The 18,343-nt window shown below is 39.3% G+C and overlaps 1 protein-coding gene across 7 annotated transcripts in view; it reads left to right on the top strand.

Annotated features, from left to right (window-relative positions):
- The window catches only part of FARP1 (FERM, ARH/RhoGEF and pleckstrin domain protein 1), a 200,840-nt gene that overhangs the window by 124,591 nt on the left and 57,906 nt on the right, over positions 1-18,343 (top strand). For all 7 annotated transcript variants that reach the window (XM_068182500.1, XM_068182498.1, XM_068182494.1 and 4 more), the window contains exons 3-6: positions 8,511-8,615; positions 13,180-13,222; positions 14,326-14,404; positions 16,794-16,891. In XM_068182500.1, coding sequence (XP_068038601.1) covers positions 8,511-8,615; positions 13,180-13,222; positions 14,326-14,404; positions 16,794-16,891 — 325 coding nt within the window. The remainder of the gene's footprint in view (positions 1-8,510; positions 8,616-13,179; positions 13,223-14,325; positions 14,405-16,793; positions 16,892-18,343) is intronic.

Here is an 18,343-nt window from a genome sequence, read left to right on the forward strand (position 1 = left end):
GACTTTTTAGCATGCACCTGGTTTTAACAAAGCCATGTAGCACAAAACTGTTCTTACCTTCCACCTTTCTTACATGCTGATTTGCAAAGCTGTGTGTTTCAGATCATGAGGAAAGCACTGTTTAATGCATCTGCCCTGAAACTCACACCAAGATCTTAAATTTGTGATGGGCTGGCTCTGGTTTTTACAAGGCATCACCTTGCAGTGTCAAGGCTTTGAGGCTGGAAGACATCACATGGGTGATAATCTTCAGAAAGGAAAACAGTCGCTTCCCGCAGTGGATGGTTGCCTTGCTAAGGGGATGAAGAACACTACAAACCAGTTTTAGTTTTGCTAGTAAAATTAGGCAGAGGTGACTCAGCATTTACAGGAGCTAATTTAGGGAATAAGATGACATATTTTTAGCAAGTTTTCTCATTGTTCTTTTCATGCCTCATTTTTCTTGTCCACACTGTGCATTTTAATGATGTTCAAGGAAAGTAATTTTAGTAACAGTGGTGCTGCCAAGAGTTTCCCACTGGAAGTCTAAGAATTTAATTGTTGGTGTGTGAAATTTTGCAACCTTAAACAGTTATTTAAAAGACTTGCTCTGCCACTGCTAATTTCCCACAAATGTTTCACACATATCTCAAGGAAGTTATGGCTGTACTACAAGAACCAAGGTTTGTTTTTTTCCAGGAGGACTAATTAGCTTCTGCAGAGACCTGGTTTTCGGTTTATGGGTTTTTGGCATTACTGAGATCAGCATTCACATTTCATAGGAAGGAATGTGTTGTCTCCATTGGGACAATTTCTTAGAGGATTTTTAGGCAGATAACAATTAGGTTTTCCAATTGAATTCATAAGCAGATGTGATCAGAGCACCACTTTTAAATTGATAAAGTGAATTTTAGTTGTATATGTGTGAAATGTAGGATCTTGTAAAATCAGTACAGAACAGTTAATACAAGATCAGTTGTACTTTCTAACTGAGAGTTAGATGCCAGCTAGTTAAAATGCTGTAAAGAGAGCCAAAGGAACCAGTGAACCAGGAAACTAATCATGAAGTATTTTGTTAATGCTTTTCACCATGAGTAACATTTTGTAATAAACAGATGTGTACTAGACTACTGTGACCAAAAGCTGAATAGTTTTGGTTTATATGGTTTGTGGTGTTTAGCCAGTGGGTTTCAGTTTTTCTTTGCCATTGATGAAAGAGAGATGAATGTGTGAACCAAATTCTGTGGAATTTTGTCCCTACAGATACTTGAGGAGGGAGCTCTCCGGGCTCCAGGAATCTGCCTCTTTCTTCCTCTTTCTTCTTTACAAAGTGCTCCACTAGCTTTGTGGTGGTTGCTGCTGATTCTGCAGTAACAAACATCTTGTCCACTAGAAATTTGAATAATTGAAAGATGACAAACAAAATCAGTATTAATATCAGTTTGCATTTGTAAGAACTGCAAATAAATGAAATTATTGGAGGATTACACCTGAAGATGACACATTGGTTTGTGATGTGAAAAGCTCAGTCTGAAGGTGCCCAGCCCATCTCTCCTCCATTTTTGTGTCCTCCCATGCACATTGAAATGGCATATGTAATAAATACAATGTGGGCGGTGTTTGCCCATTAAGGTGCAAAGCTGTAATTTTATGAGCCAAGTGAAAATAGACCATGCAGAGGCTCCAATTCCATAGCTTTACTGTACTGTAATTATGGAGATGTACAGTTACCTGAGGATTTACTGTAGCTGAGTTTTGTATTAGTCTGATTCTACTATAAGAGAAAGCTTAACCAAGCAGTACTGAAAATAGTCTCATCATAAAACTTTTCATTAGCTTTGCTAGATAATATTTTCCTTTTTCCTTCCACAGCATTTAACTATTAAAGAGGATTATTTAGTATTTACTGTTCACCTGAATTTTACTGTTGGCTATTTCTACTGAATTTTATTTTTGGGCATTGGAAGAGAGTTTAAGGTGTAGCAAGAGCAGTCTTTCTGCTTCTGCCTATTTTAGAAAATATTTTGACATAAACCAGTTTGTCATGATCAGAAATCCAAGACCATGGTTACAATAACAAGTCCATATTTCAGATGTAGAGAACTGCAGTTTTCTTTTGGAAACCATGCCAGAAATTCAAGGAGACGAGAGGGTTATTAACCCCCTTCTCTTTGTGTTCTTTGCCTCACTAATTGTTTAGTGCGTTGATTTTTGGTTAGCAAAGAAATTCCTAAATAGTTGTTGTTGAAGTTTATCATAGCTGATAGGTGGTGGTGGGGGGGGGGGAGGAGTGTAACTTTGCAGCTGCATTTTTTTAAGGGCGGTAAAACATACCTGAAGTAAAAATTATCATATCTTAAAATTATGCTGTTTAAAAGAAGGTGCCACCACCACCACCAAAACTGAATAAAGGGTCAAAGTGTACATCAGAGACTGTGGAAGGCAGCCACTGGCATTAAGGGAATACCGCTTATGTGGTGAGTGTAAAAGCAGTCCACTAAAATCTTGAAAGAAAAGAACACTAAATAGTCTCATTGTACACACAGAGCAGATGATCAATTGCCTGTTTTTAAGGCAGCATAAGAGACTTATTCTGTTACTGCTTTTGGCCTCAATCCGCCCTTTGATGGTATGTGCACAGTCTGTGCAAAAGCATGTGGGATACGTGCCAGGAGTGGAGCCCTCAACTACATTCAAATGGAAAATATCTTAAAAGGAACGAGGTGCCTTTAGGTTATCATAAAAATCTGCCTCTTCTACAGCTTCTTTTCAAATGGGATGCATATCTGGTGGCTGCAGGTCCACTGTTAAAAGCAGTGGTGGGAGTGTGTGGCTGCTCTGTCCAAAGGTGTCACTTTGCTGCTGTTCTTTGGCCTGGTATGTAGGAGTGATGAATCACACTTCTTCTAACACTTCTCAACTACCCAGTCTAAGCTGAACAGCCAGGTAAAAACTAGTAAGCCCAGGTGTAAGAGCTATCTTGGTGGTCTAATGCTATTTTTATAGTCCTCTAATCCTTCCTATAGGATTAACACCTACGCTTTGAAAGGGAGGAGCGGAGAAGAAGGGCAGAGGGTCTCCAAGTGTCTTGGCAGTATTAGGTCCACAGCAACAACACTCAGACCAGTGCTTCTTGCCTTTAATCCCACCTTTCAGGAAATAGACTTTTGCTAAATATGAATTACGCATTTCATTTTATCCCAGTAAGGAGAACTGTTTAAAATAGGAAATTTGTCTTCAGATGCTGACAGCATTGTTCTCCTGTGACTAGTTTTCGAGCCTTCTTTGAAGTATAAATTTCTGACAGAGTTATTTGTTTAGGAACCCTGTGCTCAATCTCATCTGTGAGGTTATTTTTATACTCTTTGCTTATCATGAACAGTTCTTGGTTGGTTTTCTTTGATTTCAAAACTGTAGATTCATGCTTTTTAACAGTTTCAAAAAACTGAGAGAGTTATACTTTTAAGAGCGTGGGGTTGTTATTTTTAGTAGTGATTACAACTGTGTATGACTTCAGAAATAGTAATAGAGTTACTGGATGAAGTTTTCCCAATCATTTCAATGCAGTTGTTAAATTGGAGTATAAAAATAATTTGACAATCTGATTTGGCTGATCTGATAAACAGTTGATCAGACAACGGGCTTTTTTTTGTCCTTAACCCTGAAAGAGCAAATACATTTTAAACCTTGTGTTTAACCTTTGTGCCATAGAATATTTAAGTATCTGTAAAATATTAGGCATGACCAAATGATCACATTTCATTTTAGACCATTTGAGCACCCAGAATGTGATAGGAAGAGGGCATCACTGGCCAAAATGCCTGCCTTTATGTGGGGGCAGTTGTGAATAATGAATGTACCTTTTTCTTTAAGATTAACATAAAGGAATTATTTTCTCTCCTATGAGCTGCTGCTGTAGAAGCAAGTGTAATTAAAACCTAAAACAACCCAAACTTCTTTTTGACCCATTCACAGCAGTTTTGAAGAAGAGAAGGAGAACAGAATAGTGTGTGTTTCCACATGAAACTATTTCTTACTTCAACCAAAAATAGGACTTATATTTTTCAATGTTCAGAAGAAAATGTTTATTTTATTTAGTTCTTTTAAGATGGTACTACTGCTCAGTAATGTAAAAACAAACAAATCAACACCTTTCAGTCAAAGATCTTGTTCAAGTTGGGATTGGAGATTATTTCACTGAACAGATAAAAAATGGTAAAACCTCTATTTGACCATAAACATATATACTTATTTTTTGGTACAAAATTCATGAAATAATTGGTGAATTAACTGTGGGAGGTGGTGTAATGTGTCCAAACCTGCTTCATTTAAAGCTCTGGATATTTTGTATCATGGCTATCAGATACAGCCATGTACTTTCTGTTTTTAAAAAAAAAAAAAACCAAAATGTTTTGTGGTCTGTGTCAAAGAATGGTCTAAACAATTATGTAGAGGGATATTTTTTTTTTAATGATTGGGGTTTGCTAGAACATGAAAGAATTGTTGAACCTATTAAAATATTCACCATTGGAATATCATAAGCAATATACTGGTTTGGATTTTAGTGGGAGTAGAGTGAGGCTGAATTGAGTAGGACTGAGATAATGAGAAGACAGCAAAATATTGAATATATAATCCATAAAGCAGGCTAGTTTGGCTGGGTACTTTCATAGCTTGCAGCTAAATGTGATGATGCACATTATTCATAATTTAGAACTTGACGTTCCCTGGAAATGTAAAACTACTTTTAAAATGTGATTTCACAGAGCTAAATGAAAGACCAGTTCAAAATGCATTAAGGAATAAGAATGTGTAGCTGGAAGTCAGTGAGCTTCTTTTCATTGTAATAAATTTCTAATATTATTTTGGTGTAAGTAAATACCACATCAAGAGAAAAATAGTAATTCTCTGGTACATCAGTCTGGTTGGGGCTCACTTCATCTCAGATGGTTAAAACAGTTGTCAGGGCTCCTTGTTGTCAGGGTAAAAAATACACCTGTATTGCTCAGGGGAAGTTCCCTGCCAGTGTGCTCAGATGGCTCGTTTGGGGCGGGAAGAGCAGCTCCCTGGAGCAATTTTTTCATTGATTGCACAGAAATCTGGTTGTCAACAGAAACAGGAGCAGGGGACTGCCACCTGCTGCAGGTACTTCCCAGCTCCTGGGGCTGCCTGTGACCCTCCCCCAGCTGTATTATATCAGGATACCATGCCCTCCTGTTTCCTTTCCCTTGCTGCCTTACAGGGTGGTGGTATTTGTGGCAGCAAGTGGTCTGGAGGTGTAGATTTGCCACCACCCTTCATTGCTTCCATGCTTCCATGTCAGTGACCCCCATGGAGCAGACTGGTGCTGGCATGGAGCAGGGAAAGCAGCCCAGCTCCTGGCTTACGGAGATCCTGTCACGGGGCTGTGGAACAGGAGCCAGTGAAGCTTGCCTAAAACTTGCTGTTTGAGGCATGGCAGCGGGGCCATGCTTCATGGTTGGGAAATGCCTTCCAGGTTCTGTGGAAAACTTGTGTTTTCTCCTAGGCCTTGTAACCATGCTGAAGTCAGACACAACTGTTGACTTCGGCTGATGTCATCGGTGTGGTGCACTCATTCCTGAATGCTCCCTCTGTCAGCTTGTGTTTACTGTGCCCTGAATGACTTGGTTTGCTTCCATACCCAGTGGACTGAGCTTTTAATTTATTGTGTTTAAATTTTTTAGTAGGGATGTCATGGAACTGCACTGAATCAAGATCTCTCTTAAACCTTGTGAGTTCCTGCTTTTGTGGATGTTGTACTTCTTCTGGTCCTGCAAGACTGGAGTTTCATCAGGCTTTAAATCTCAGCAGATTTTATATGTACAGCATTTCCTTTGAGGGAACGATCAGATTTTATTTTGAGATACACTGATCAAAGATAATATGAGTTTAGAATAATAATATTTACAAATACTAGGGTAAGAAGCATTTGATTTTATTGAGGCATACTCCAGAGAAAATGCCAAGTGACATAAATGCTGCAAGACTGCTGTTCCATTGTTTAAATGCCTGTAAGAAAAAAACCTTTATGAAAACACTCAGCAGGTTTTGATCAGAGGCTTTTATTCATGGGCTGAGATCAGACAGCCATGCTCTTCTCAGCAAACGAGTGGTGTGGCTCTCTGCCTTTTTTCCTGTTGATCAAAAGTCTCCACTCAGAGACACTTTTTTTCCTGTGAGGAAAGATGAAGTTTGGTCTTTGTCAGACAGAAGTCCATCAAATACTTTAGCTAGACATATGTACATACACATTGGCATGTTGCCATTCTTCTGTTTGTGCAGGAGTAGGAAGACTTCTTGCCGTGAGGATGACTGATAAACTCATTCTTCCTCTCACTAGCAGCCCCAGCCAAACTGTGAAGACCTGAGACTAGTCTGGAAGCAGGAGTATTTACTTCTAAATTATTTGTAGGTGTGTTTTCAGAGTAGTAAATAATGCCATTCTTACACTCAGTCTAATGTGTTTAATATTCTTCTGCTGCCTCCAGTGAAATGCACTCAGCAGGAAGCTCTTTCATTGAGGTGGTGCGTGTTTGTTTGTGCCTATGTACAGTGATAGGTGGAGTGGAAAGTGTGGGAAGCTTTCTGTTAGAACTGACATACAAGGCACAATGGTCAGTGCAGGCTGGGTAGTGAACACTGGGAATGCTTTTGGTTTAATGAAGCTGGAGAACATGAAGTGAGTGCATTTGAATATACTTGCACTTGAGACTTACTTTGGTTGCCATTGTGTCAGATCAAAATCGCTCTATCTAGAAAAACAGAGGTCTTTTTTTTCCCTTCCTTCTTTGCATCCTCTTGGCATTTTACTCTGAATTACTTCAGTTACTGCAAGGTTATGGTGAATGCTTAAAAAATATTACTTTTATCAGTGATTGATCTTTATGGTTTTTTTGACAGTATTCATGAGGCTAATGTTTGCTACAACAAATATTAACAAACAGTTAATAGATTGAGTGAATATTGCTTCCTCGTGGCTTAGGTCTCTCAGAAGCACTGGTTAGGTAAAAACCTGTTCAGCAAGTTTTTGGAGAAGTGAGCTTGGCTCTTCCCTTCAGACTTTCAAAACCAGCCAGCATTGAAGGGTTCAGTCATTATGTCCTGCATGACCAGGGTGACAGTGCTGCTGTGGTGGCACATACATCCTAGAAAATATGCTTTCCCTAGAAAAATGTCATTACTTTAATTTATCTGGTGCAAGCCTAACTGTTGGGTATTTACTTTTCACAGTTCATCTTAGAGAATGTTAGATAAATTACCTTTGGAAAGATGCTTTTCCCACCTAGGATATTACCTTAGGTGGAAAAAGTCTGTCTTTATTTTTTGGTATTCCAGTGAAACAGAGACCAGACTGCATTATGATGCTTTTGGGAGGAGGTGGGATTGAGCAGCTGCCTGCTCTCAAGTAGGCTGTTGGTATGGGCACTGCCTAGAGATGCCAGGGCCTGGGCTCAAGCTCTGAGCTGGTCTGCCCACCTGTAATGGTTGTCTTTTCTTCATTTGATTACTACTGTTTCATTTTACTCTTATTATTTACTGGGCTAAAAGGGAGGGTTGAATCTACAGGTTGAGTGCAAGACCAGTAGTCCCGGATGTGATTGTTCTCTTGTAACAGCAGGGTTTGTGCAATTTCATGGGTTATTATTTGTTCTGAAGTGAGTGTAGACCTGTGTTTCAGGGCCTCTTGAGTTAAAATAAGTGCATTTGTCCAAAGAACAAAAATATTTTATTTCAGTGATTGGCCTTTTTATACAGAGATGGGTTTTTGCAGAAGACTTGCTGGTGAACTGTAATTTGTAGTATTTTCTGCAAGTGTGGATTTAATGGATGGGCTGATGAAAAGAATCCTTACAATCAGCAGAGCGGTGGTTATGGGCACTAATATTGGGCTAGAACATCTGGTCTTTATAGAGGGAAGGCTTTCAGTGTGTTTGACTCCTCCAAATTACTTGCCAGCTCTGCCAGAGTAGCACAGACAGGTCTTGAGCAGCCTCAGTGTCTCCCAGCAGGCAGCTTGGGATAAGCCTATGTGAAGTCAGAACCCAGGGCTTGAGCCTGTTGCGTGTCAAACAGCATCCAGTAAACCCTCAGTCCTTGGAGTTTTGTATGACAGGTCTGTCAGTGAACATCCTGGTTTCACTGTGTTGTACGGAGATGTACACACACCACCTGACATCGCTTGAAGAGCCATGGGATAAAATAAATATTCACAGCAGAAATTAGCCTTGGTAGACATAAGAAAACTCTTCTATTTCAATGTACTTTTCCTTCAAAAAATAAAAATGCACTAAAGATAGATTCCGAGCTGCCATGCACGGATGGATGGATGTAGTCTTTAGCTTTAAAACTAGTAATTATTGTCAACTGCCCTGTGGGTGTGGCTGTAATATCCACTGATTTTGTAAACAGTTTTGGCAGTGCTGTTTGCTGAATAATTTCTTAGCATAATAGATTTTCTGCCACTAATTAAAAGCATCTTTGTAACCCTAGGCTTTGTTTTCTTCTTTCAGCAAAGAGCTCCAGGGAAAGTTTTGCATGATGCTGTTTGCAACCACCTCAACCTTGTTGAAGGCGACTATTTTGGCCTTGAATTTCCAGATCATAAAAAGATGATGGTATGTAAAAGGGTTCATTTTCAGCTGGTTTTCATCTGCATGCACACTGTTTTCTCTCCTTCTGCTCCTTACTTGAAAGATATATTTAATCCTCAGTCTTCAAAAGGAAAAGGACTTCTAAAAAAGAATTGTTCTTGCCTAGTGGAGTTGAGAAAATGTTTTTAAAACCTGATTGTTCCTGTCAGATTTCATCTGCATTGAAAGTAATGGCTAATTCAGACACAACCTGTGAAAGTGTTTTGTTTTTCTAAATTGCTGTACAGAAGCCAAAGGCTGGACTGTTACAGAGCCTCAGCTCTTGATTTTATGGTCCTGCTTGATTTGGAGTGCAGAAATAAACTTTCTCTGCTGATAGAAAAGTTGCAATGATTGTGACAGAGTTCATGAAAAACTTTATGGGGTAAGAAAAGAGATAGATAAAATATTACAAGGTTAATAAAAGGGAGAGCAAATCCAAGAACCCCCCCAAAAATTGATGGGAATGCTTTCTAGGGAGCTGTGTGGCCCAGGCAGGTGTCCTGGTCCTGACACTCAGGAATCTGAGATAGTTACTGGCAACTTTCAGGCATTGCACTACCCATATCACGTACCAGAGAAAGCCATAGGCTGATGACTTAGTCTTTAATGACTTTCTTTTTGAAGTTTGTTTAATTTTAGACTTATCATGTAACCTACTAGTATGTGTGCTAGTCATCTGGATTGCTTTGCCAGTACATTCTGATGTACATTGGATTTTAAGCCTGTTAGGTGAATTTTGCACCAGTAGCCTGGATGACTTAAAAGAAATAATTTTGGGCAATTGATTAAAAAAAAAAATCTTTGTTCTTTCCATCTAGCTAAAATATGCATAAGGAACAATATTTCTTGATGAACAGTAGGAATCTTGTCTGTCATGCCTTAGTGCAGGCATAGACATTAGACAATAGACATTAAAACAATGCTAGTGGTCATAGTGTTCTAGGCTAACTAGAACAATTAAACAGGATTCGTTTCTAAATGGATGTCAATCTTTAGAAGGGATCTGCTTCACAGTGTGCTGCTGGAATTACATAAAACACAGTTCACTAGACGGGTTAGCATTCTGCCAGATACCCTTGGCTAATGCTTGAGGTAACTTGAGAGCTTAATGTAACTTTTCTAAACAGTGCAACTGTACAGTACCATTGCAGCAGAGGGTCCATGTAGATGTGTTAATAATGGCATTCTGGCATTATTGATGTATGTATGTAAAACTGAAACAAATCCTAACATCTTTTGTATATACAGTTGCCTTTTAGTTTTCTAGAAAATAGAGAAGGTCATTTGATCAACCTTCTCTACTTCACAGGTCATTAAGTTTTAAATAGATGACTGTCTGCATTTTGCTCAGAGACCTGAAGTAAACTAACAGTTTTCAGTCTTGTGAAAACAAAGTGGTTTATTTGCTTGAGGCAGAACACAGGAGAGATTGAGGTGCTGCTGCTGCCTGAGGCCCTCACAGTGGCAGGAATTGACTGGCTGGAAATAAGTCCAGACAATCAATCACAGTGGGGAATGCAGAGCTCTGATGAAGAGGAAGGTGGACAAAACCCCTGAAGCAGAGTGCCATTTTGACCTGAAGGAAAATGCTTCTATGCATAGAGCATGGTAACTCAGCTGGCCCCCACCTCTTGCAAAAGGAAGTACTAGCCAAATATTTGGGAGCACCAGTCCGTGGTCTTGCTGCTTGGTCTTTGCTTCTGAAAAATGGGGAGCTCCACACACCTTGCCCATATCTAGTCAGCTGTGCCCCAAGAATGGTGAAATTCAGAGGAATTAATGCCTTCAACCACCCAAAAGTAACTCACAGAAACTCTGAAGCAGAAGATTTGATTATGAATTGTTTCAATGCGGAGCAGCACTCTGAGAATGTTATTTACACTTAACTTATTGTAACCAGTTTATATGATTCAATTGAGGTGAACATTCGCATGGGATTTAAAATTTTCTGAGCTTCATAAAGGCCTTAATGTAGAACTCATGCATTGTGCAAGTAAAAAACCCTGCAGTTAATGGTATGTCTGAGAAATAAAACACACATCCATATTTTATATTCATATCATCTGAAGAGAATGTAGAGTGAAATGTAAAAGGAAAAATAAATATTTAGAGCATATTTGTTTGGATGTAATAGTATGTATGTGAATTCATATATTCACAATTTGGCTGTGTTTATTTCAACATGCAAGGCTCCAGATCTCGTATCTGACACATTGACAGTGTTATGTCAAGTTGCCTGGGAGCTGTGTACGTTCAAGCACGCCATGCTAGGAGCAGACAAGATCTGCATGGGAGATGATTGTGGAGGGTCTGAGTGCTCCACTTCCTGCTGGGACAAGGAGAAAAACGAGGCACTGTCGCCAAGCAGAGTTTCATCACACTTGATGTCTGCCCCAATTCTCCAGCTGCTGAAATCTGGTCACCATCGTGGAATGCCAGCCTTTGTTTAACAAATAAATAATCTAGCCTTGTAGTTCTGGGGCAAATGAAAGACATTAATCTTGATTAAGTCCTCGCATTAGTTTTCCTTTCCAGTTTATAAACCAGTCTCAGATTGATGGTGTTTAGGTACGGTGTGGGAGCTGCACAATGTAGAAGTTCTGATTGCTTGGGTTTGGCCATAGTGGTGATGTTGCTCTTTTGCCCCACCTTTCCCACTACATGCATTCAGTACATAGATTTGCAGTATCCAGCAGTCTGTTCAAGGATGTTATGACTTGCTTGTAGGATGGCTGGGAAAGTAGAGAGAGGAATGGTGCACTTGTGTGCTCATGCTGTACCATAAACCATCTCTGGGGAGAAGAGAGGGGTTTTTCTGTGGGTTTTTTTTTTTTTTTGGTGGGTTTGTTTGTTTTGGGGTTTTCCGTGTTTTGTTTGGTTGGTTGGTTTTTGCATCAAGTAAAATACATTATTCTCATAATCTTGTAAATTGGCTATTTCATATTCACGGTGTCTTTCCCCCCTCTCATTAAACTTGGCAAAGTGCCTGACCTTTGTTGCAGATTATGTACATGCAAACTTTCTGAAACAAAACAGTTTTAAGTTATTCAGGTGTCAAAGTGTGTCAGGACCAGTTTAACATGTGATAAAAACTGTATTGCTGTTCTTGGGTAATCAAATTTCTTTAACCTCTGAAACAAAAGAAAAAGACTTTCTTCCTATACTGAGAAACATAGAAGAATTCCATTGAGTAACATTAGTGTGTGGGAAAGGGCAGGGCTGTGAGGTCTCTGCTGATTGGAATCCCTTGTATTAGTAATAATAAAAATGGCACATGGCATTGGAGCAGTTACAGCAGTGATACAGGCCTGCTCCTGTCTGGCTTCTCAGGTGATTTTGGGAAATTGATATTTTCAGTATGTTTCAGTCTCTGCATAATCTAAGATTATTAAAGGTCAAAGAAGTAATAATTCTAATACATACTCTTTTTCTAGAGGAAGACTCCGTTAATTTAGTTTTTAATGGCTTTAACCTTTGTGATGGTTGTAGGGTGTTCTTCCACAAGTTCTAGATGTCTTCAAGGGAGGCCCTGTGCGATTTAGTGAAATAACAAAATATAAATCATGGGCATGGTTAGTTACCAGCTGAGGACTATGAGCTGTCTCCAGGCCCCGTGAATCATCTGGCTTTTACCTTCTGCGTGACTGTCCCTTGGCTTTCTGTAACATTTTGCCCCAGCTTTTCTGACTTGAGACTGCAGGACAAGGGGATAGACTCTCAAAACTGTATTTCCACCCACTGCTTCATTTTGGAAGCTGAAGGGAAGACCCACACACTGTCCTGGAAGATGGGTTGTCAAGTAAACTACATGCAGAAGTTATGCTATCCCAAGTTAAGAATGCCTGCGCCTGAATTTCCCAGGTTTATAGAAAAGAGAAAATGTTCCATAGCTCAAAAGTAAGCTTTCTCCCACCCATGTCTTGTCCTGTTGTCTGCTTCACACCTGTGATCTGAGAGGACATTCCTCCTGCAGGTGGTGGGAGGGAGGCTCCTTCACCTCCATGGAGCCCAGCAACAGAGCTCCACATTTATGGCCTGACCTCATACTGGGATTCCTGTTGGGTCCCCCATACCAGTCGGCTGCTGCCATGTCATTTCTCCATTTGTCCAGCATTCCCAGCCTCAAAGGCAAACACCAGCTCCATTCACTTCCTTTTCTCAAGATTATTCAGGATTTGGAACTCAATGACAATATAGGACTGTCTTTTCCTAAACTCCTCATTTCAGTTGTTCTTTCCACAAAATTCATGGCTCCTGACCACATGGACTGGGATTGTTGGTGTCTGGGACAAGTGAGGGGGAGATTTCCTCACTGTTTCCCAGCTCTCCAAATCTCTACTGCTTTGAAAGCTGTGCCCATTCACAGTGCTGTTTCCTGAGCATCTCCCAGAATTTTGGGGAGAAAACCCACCCTATATAATTAAGGAAAGCATAATGACCACAGTGGAAAAAATAAATATTTAACTTATAATCTAGGTATTGCAATTAAAAATGCTCATCTGGTAGTTTGTTTAGATATGATAACACCACCTTCTTTTGTTTCCAGGTGTGGCTCGATCTTTTGAAGCCTGTTATGAAACAGATTAGAAGTAAGTACTTCCTTGTTGACATTTCTTTCCTCCATCTGAGAGTACTTGAATAAATTAGGAGTCTGTCAGTTGCGATCTTTGTATTCTCAACCTTCTGCACTAAATTTTGCTGGAATTATTTTCAGATTCTGGCCTGTCCTTAAAGGATGTACCTGTGAAGTTATGTCACATGAGCATATGAACAGGCTGACCCCACCCCATGGAAGGCTGGGGGTTTAGTCAGTTGCTGGAAGAGGTCCTGGTGGCAATGGAGGGAACAACTTTGTAGAGAAAAGGAGTGCAGTAAAAGAAGGACTAAAGGAATATATATTGCTGACTGGTAGTAGCAGGAATCAGAATAGAAGGAACACAAAAGGAAGGCTTTATTACTGGGAAGGAGCTGGCAGATGTATTACCACTGTGTAGAGATTGCTGCAGAACCTGGGACGTTCGGAGACCAAGAGGAGGAAACAGTTGGGATGGAGGAAGCTACAGTGGGTGGTAGGAAAGAACAGGAAATTGTAAATAGCTACCAGCTCTGGAAAGAGTAGAAATGAAATTTAACAGGAAAGTTCTGATTACTTTGTTTCTCTGTCAGCTATCAGCCAAGTTCTTAATTTATGAAGCTTTGCCATTGAGATTTAGATAGGTGCTTTTCTGGTCATATTAGTCTGAGTGTATGCTCTGGCAGTTCTCCCTCTCTCAAGACAGGGATGTATTGGTCCTTTTGTCACTGGTCGTACTTGTAAGAATTTGAACAAATGTGCTGTTTTTCAAACAGAAATAGTAATTTGCTAGTGGACTTCAGAAGTAGAGAGTATTTTAGCTCCCTCCTGTTCTGAAGCAAGGAAAGTAGATACACATATATTTTATTGGATCAACTGATGTAATTGCTAAAAACATACTTGGTTTTGGCAGAGTAGCCCTCAAACAAGTTACTGTTCTCTTTTATTGTGTGTAAATTTCATTGGAAAATCTCCAAATATCCTGCATACTAACAAAGGACAAGAGGTTAGCATGTCTGTATGCACTGCAGGTCACATGAATCACCCCTTGTACATCATTGTGCATATTTGGCCAGCGTGTTATTGATGTTTGTTAACTTCCTTTGACATTTTCTCTAGGACCGAAGCACGTTGTTGTAAAATTTGTGGTAAAATTCTTCCCACCTGACCATGCTCAGCTGCAGGAGGAACTGACAAGGTTAGTAGCTGTGTGACTGTTTCTTCTTGTTACATCTCTGATGGAAAGAGGGGAGAAAATGGAATTTGAGATGACTGGGTGAGGATTGATGACTGCCTCTTACTTTTAGCTTGGTGTTACTTTTCCCAGCCTTGAATGCACCTGAAAAAACAGGCCCTAAGGTTCAGCTGCAGTCTGTGCTAAGAGGTTCTGCAAAGTGCAGGAGTCCTTTGCATCACTGGATATGGAGTCCTGGGAGAGCTTTACTTACCCCAAGAGAAGTCAGTTTGGCAACAGAGTTCTCTGTTTGGCATAATCAAGTCATGTATGGGCACACTGGGGTACCCCTCTGCCGAGGGACATGTGTGACTCTGCACCCTCATTTAGGAGAGAGCTGTTCTGTGTGAATTGCTGATTTGCAGCAGCACTGGACCCTGTCTTACAGCCAACACAAATGCCAAAGGTTTGCATAGGTGGAAGTGTGACTTTGGAGATGGAGAAATGCAAAGGAGAAGGAATAAAATGAAAAATCAGAATGTTGAGAAAGATACACACATATGCAGACAGAGTAGCTTAATACTAATGTTTAAATGCTTTTCAGTGCATTTAAAAAACTTCATTTAAGCTTTGAATTTCACACTGTATTGGCACAAAAACTCCTGTTTCTCTGTGAGTAAATATGTGTATGAGGGACCTATTAAGGTTCCTTTTCACTAGCAGGTCATTAATTTATGGTCAGAAACATTGTTTTGTTGCAGTATTTCTTCATTGCAACTTTTCACTCTTTTTCTGGTCTACAATATTATTAGCTTTTCATCACATGTTTCCATTCTGATTCAGGATATTCACTATAAGTTTTTATTTTCAATCTTCTCAAAAGACAAAGTCCTCTTTTGCAGAGAGCTCTGGTGTCCTTATGACTTGCATTATAAAGAAATATCCACTTCTGTGATGTTGGCAATAGAGCATTGGAATTGAAAAAAAAAATGATATTGCTTTATGGCCTGGAAAGAGGAAAGTAGAAATGTGGAGTAGGAAGAAGGAATATTTACTTGGTAAAGACTAAAGAATAAAAGAAAGTAAAAGGAATTAAGGGATGAATGAAAACTCACAACAGGATGTTATTAATGAAACATTTCTGTTTCTGGATAGATATTCTGCATATCTGTTTCTTAGTATGTGAACTGAAAATTAATTTTTGGTGATTTCTCTCTGTACCTGGAGATGTGTCTCTTAATCCTAATCATTTTTTTTTGTTAGATTTTAAATATGTATGCTAAGGGACTTGAATACATATACATAGCTGTGTGTAGGATGTGAAAGCATATCCATGGGGAACTGCTTCACCACTTGAAGAGGAAAAGACTCTAACATTTTTGTACTATGTTCCTCTACCAGGGTGAATTTTGTATGGGTATACAGATGTCTGCAGGTTTCAAAAGGATATTATGTAGATCTGCTGTATTATTTCAGTATGTATACACAAAGTACTTTCCATACTCCTCAAATCAGCTTGCCCTTTTCATTTAGTGTGTACCTACATCTTCTCATTCAGAAACTCACTGTTCAAATGAGAGCTTTTGTCTAAATCTATTAAAATCCAGTCTTGCTAAAATTATTGAGATCCTAGAATGAGTTCTCCAGAGGAGCTGCAGTCTTTGGAAGGCTTGTTAAGGTGTGTCTCACCACTTCAGGTTTAATCCCAGCTGTAGGAAAAATGCCCATTGCTGGCTCTTTTTTTTTGAGGGAAGAATGGGATACTGAGTGGAACTAAGCCAATTTCTGTTAAAGCTAAAAGAAATTTAAATGATGAACTAATATCTTGGACTTCTGTTCTCTCTGCATTTAAGCTGGCAGTGCAGAATTGCCCTGCATGGCTGAAGTGGTTTGGAGGCAAGGTTAGAAAGGGCTGGTACATGGACTGTGCAGATATTAGGGCCACAAAGGTATCAGAGCTAGATAGAGTTGTTTGATCATGATTTTGTGCCTCATTCCCTAGTGAGTGCCAAGGTGGAAGTTTAGAGTTCACTTAGTATTCTACAGGAACCAACTGATAACTCTAAATCACTGGTTTATCTGTCATTTCTACATGGTTAGAATCAGCTGCATTATCTCTTGCTGAATACTTAATAGCTGTCACGTTTTCTAGCACTGTCATATCTTGTTGCTCTGGTTCCAAACGGGGGGAGGAAGAGAGAAAAAGAGAGATATCTTGGTTCTTCAAAGCAGCCACCATGTACAGCTCTAATGGCAGTAGTACAGTATCTGTTGTCTTTTATTTACCCTCTAAACTCCGGTAATTCTGATCACTTGTGTTGATTCCAAAATGTGAAGGGAACGTGCAGGTTGGGATACTTTCCTCCCTTTCCCTCCTGCTTTGTGTAACTCTTTGTTCACTTTTGTTTTGCAGGTACCTATTTGCATTGCAAGTGAAGCAGGACCTGGCACAGGGAAGGCTAACATGTAATGATACCAGCACTGCCCTCCTAATCTCACATATAGTACAGTGTAAGTTCCCTTTGTTCTTCTTTCCAGAAGGATAAAGAGGATGATTGGTTGGACATGCTTTGCAGGGTTACCTGTTTGTAGGTGCTGTAGGGACTGGTTTAAGCCGTATTGACAATTTATTGTAGTTCTGTAAAATTGCATTCAAATACAGATAATTTACTATTTCAAACAAAGAAGAGTTTATGGTCACTGGATTTGAATTTTCAAAGCATTTGATAGGCTGCCAAAGATGATTTAAAAAGTAGACTTTTCAGGCAGTGACAAACATGTTGAATTCTGCTGAAATCCTGTTTTATTATAATTTGCATCATGTCAGTAGGGTATTCAAATTCCTGGAGATCTGTATGCTGTCTAGAGAATGTAGTAAATAAACATGCTTAGAATGCCAGACTAAATCACAGTCCTAAGAGGAAACTGATAGGGAAGAAAAGAAAACAATCAATTTTAAGCCCCCTTTTTTTTTTTAATTGCAGAGTATGCAGAGTAACACTGTCCAGTAGAATGATACATTAATTTTGTTCATGACATCAAAGCTTCTTTTAGCTTCCACATCGCTTGAAAGACAGTATATGTTTTCCCTTGCAAGACTTTATGGGTACTCATCTTGAGAATAACATTAGGAAAAACCACTTGGCAGCAAGTATAATGGTTGTAATAGACATTGTTTTGCATGGTCCCTGTACAATTCCATATTGTGTACGTGCACTTTAATGCTGTTGTATGGAAAGTACAGTCAACAAAGACATTTGAAGCTCTTTGGAGGTGAGCAGAAAAATCTCATGATTCTTTGTCATAGTCTGTTAGAGTGTTAGGGCTCTAGTTTCTCATCAATTGCTATTGGAAGGGCAGGTATTTTATGTTTCTGTTAGCTATGGTCATTATTGACCAGTGTGACTGAGTAGCAGTAAGATGCTGTGAAATTCTGTAGTCCTCATACATTTTCAAATTGAGTATTTGGCAGCACAGACTTAAAAAAATAAAATCCTTGACTAGTGAGGTTTTTGTCTCTTGTTTTTTCCTGCTGCAGTGTCCAGCAATCCAGCTGTATTTGTTTCCTCGGTTAAGCTAGTTCTAACTTTCTTTAATCTCAGGCAATAAAAAAAAATCTTGATCATTTGAGGAAACTGAGTCTTATTTGCTAAAATGCATTCTAGGAGGCTGAGTTTTCCTACTAAATGTCTGTGCACCAAAGAAAGATGTTGAGGAACAGACACCCTAATGCATGTGTCTCTCTTCATTGAAGTAGTGCTTTATGATTGCTAGAAAACTCTGCTAGAATTTGGAATTGTCCTTTTTATTTGTCCATCTTGTGTCTCATGAACATTTTTCTATGAAAAACTTCTCTGGAAAGAGTCTACAGCGGTATCTCACCTGCATGGCTGTCTTTATTTATTTTGTCTCTAGCTTATTTCTCAATAGCAAAAGAAATGTTATGTATTTATGTGCAATAAA

The sequence above is a fragment of the Anomalospiza imberbis genome, chromosome 2 (genome assembly GCF_031753505.1).
Source record: "Anomalospiza imberbis isolate Cuckoo-Finch-1a 21T00152 chromosome 2, ASM3175350v1, whole genome shotgun sequence".
Classification (NCBI taxonomy): Eukaryota; Metazoa; Chordata; class Aves; order Passeriformes; family Viduidae; genus Anomalospiza; species Anomalospiza imberbis.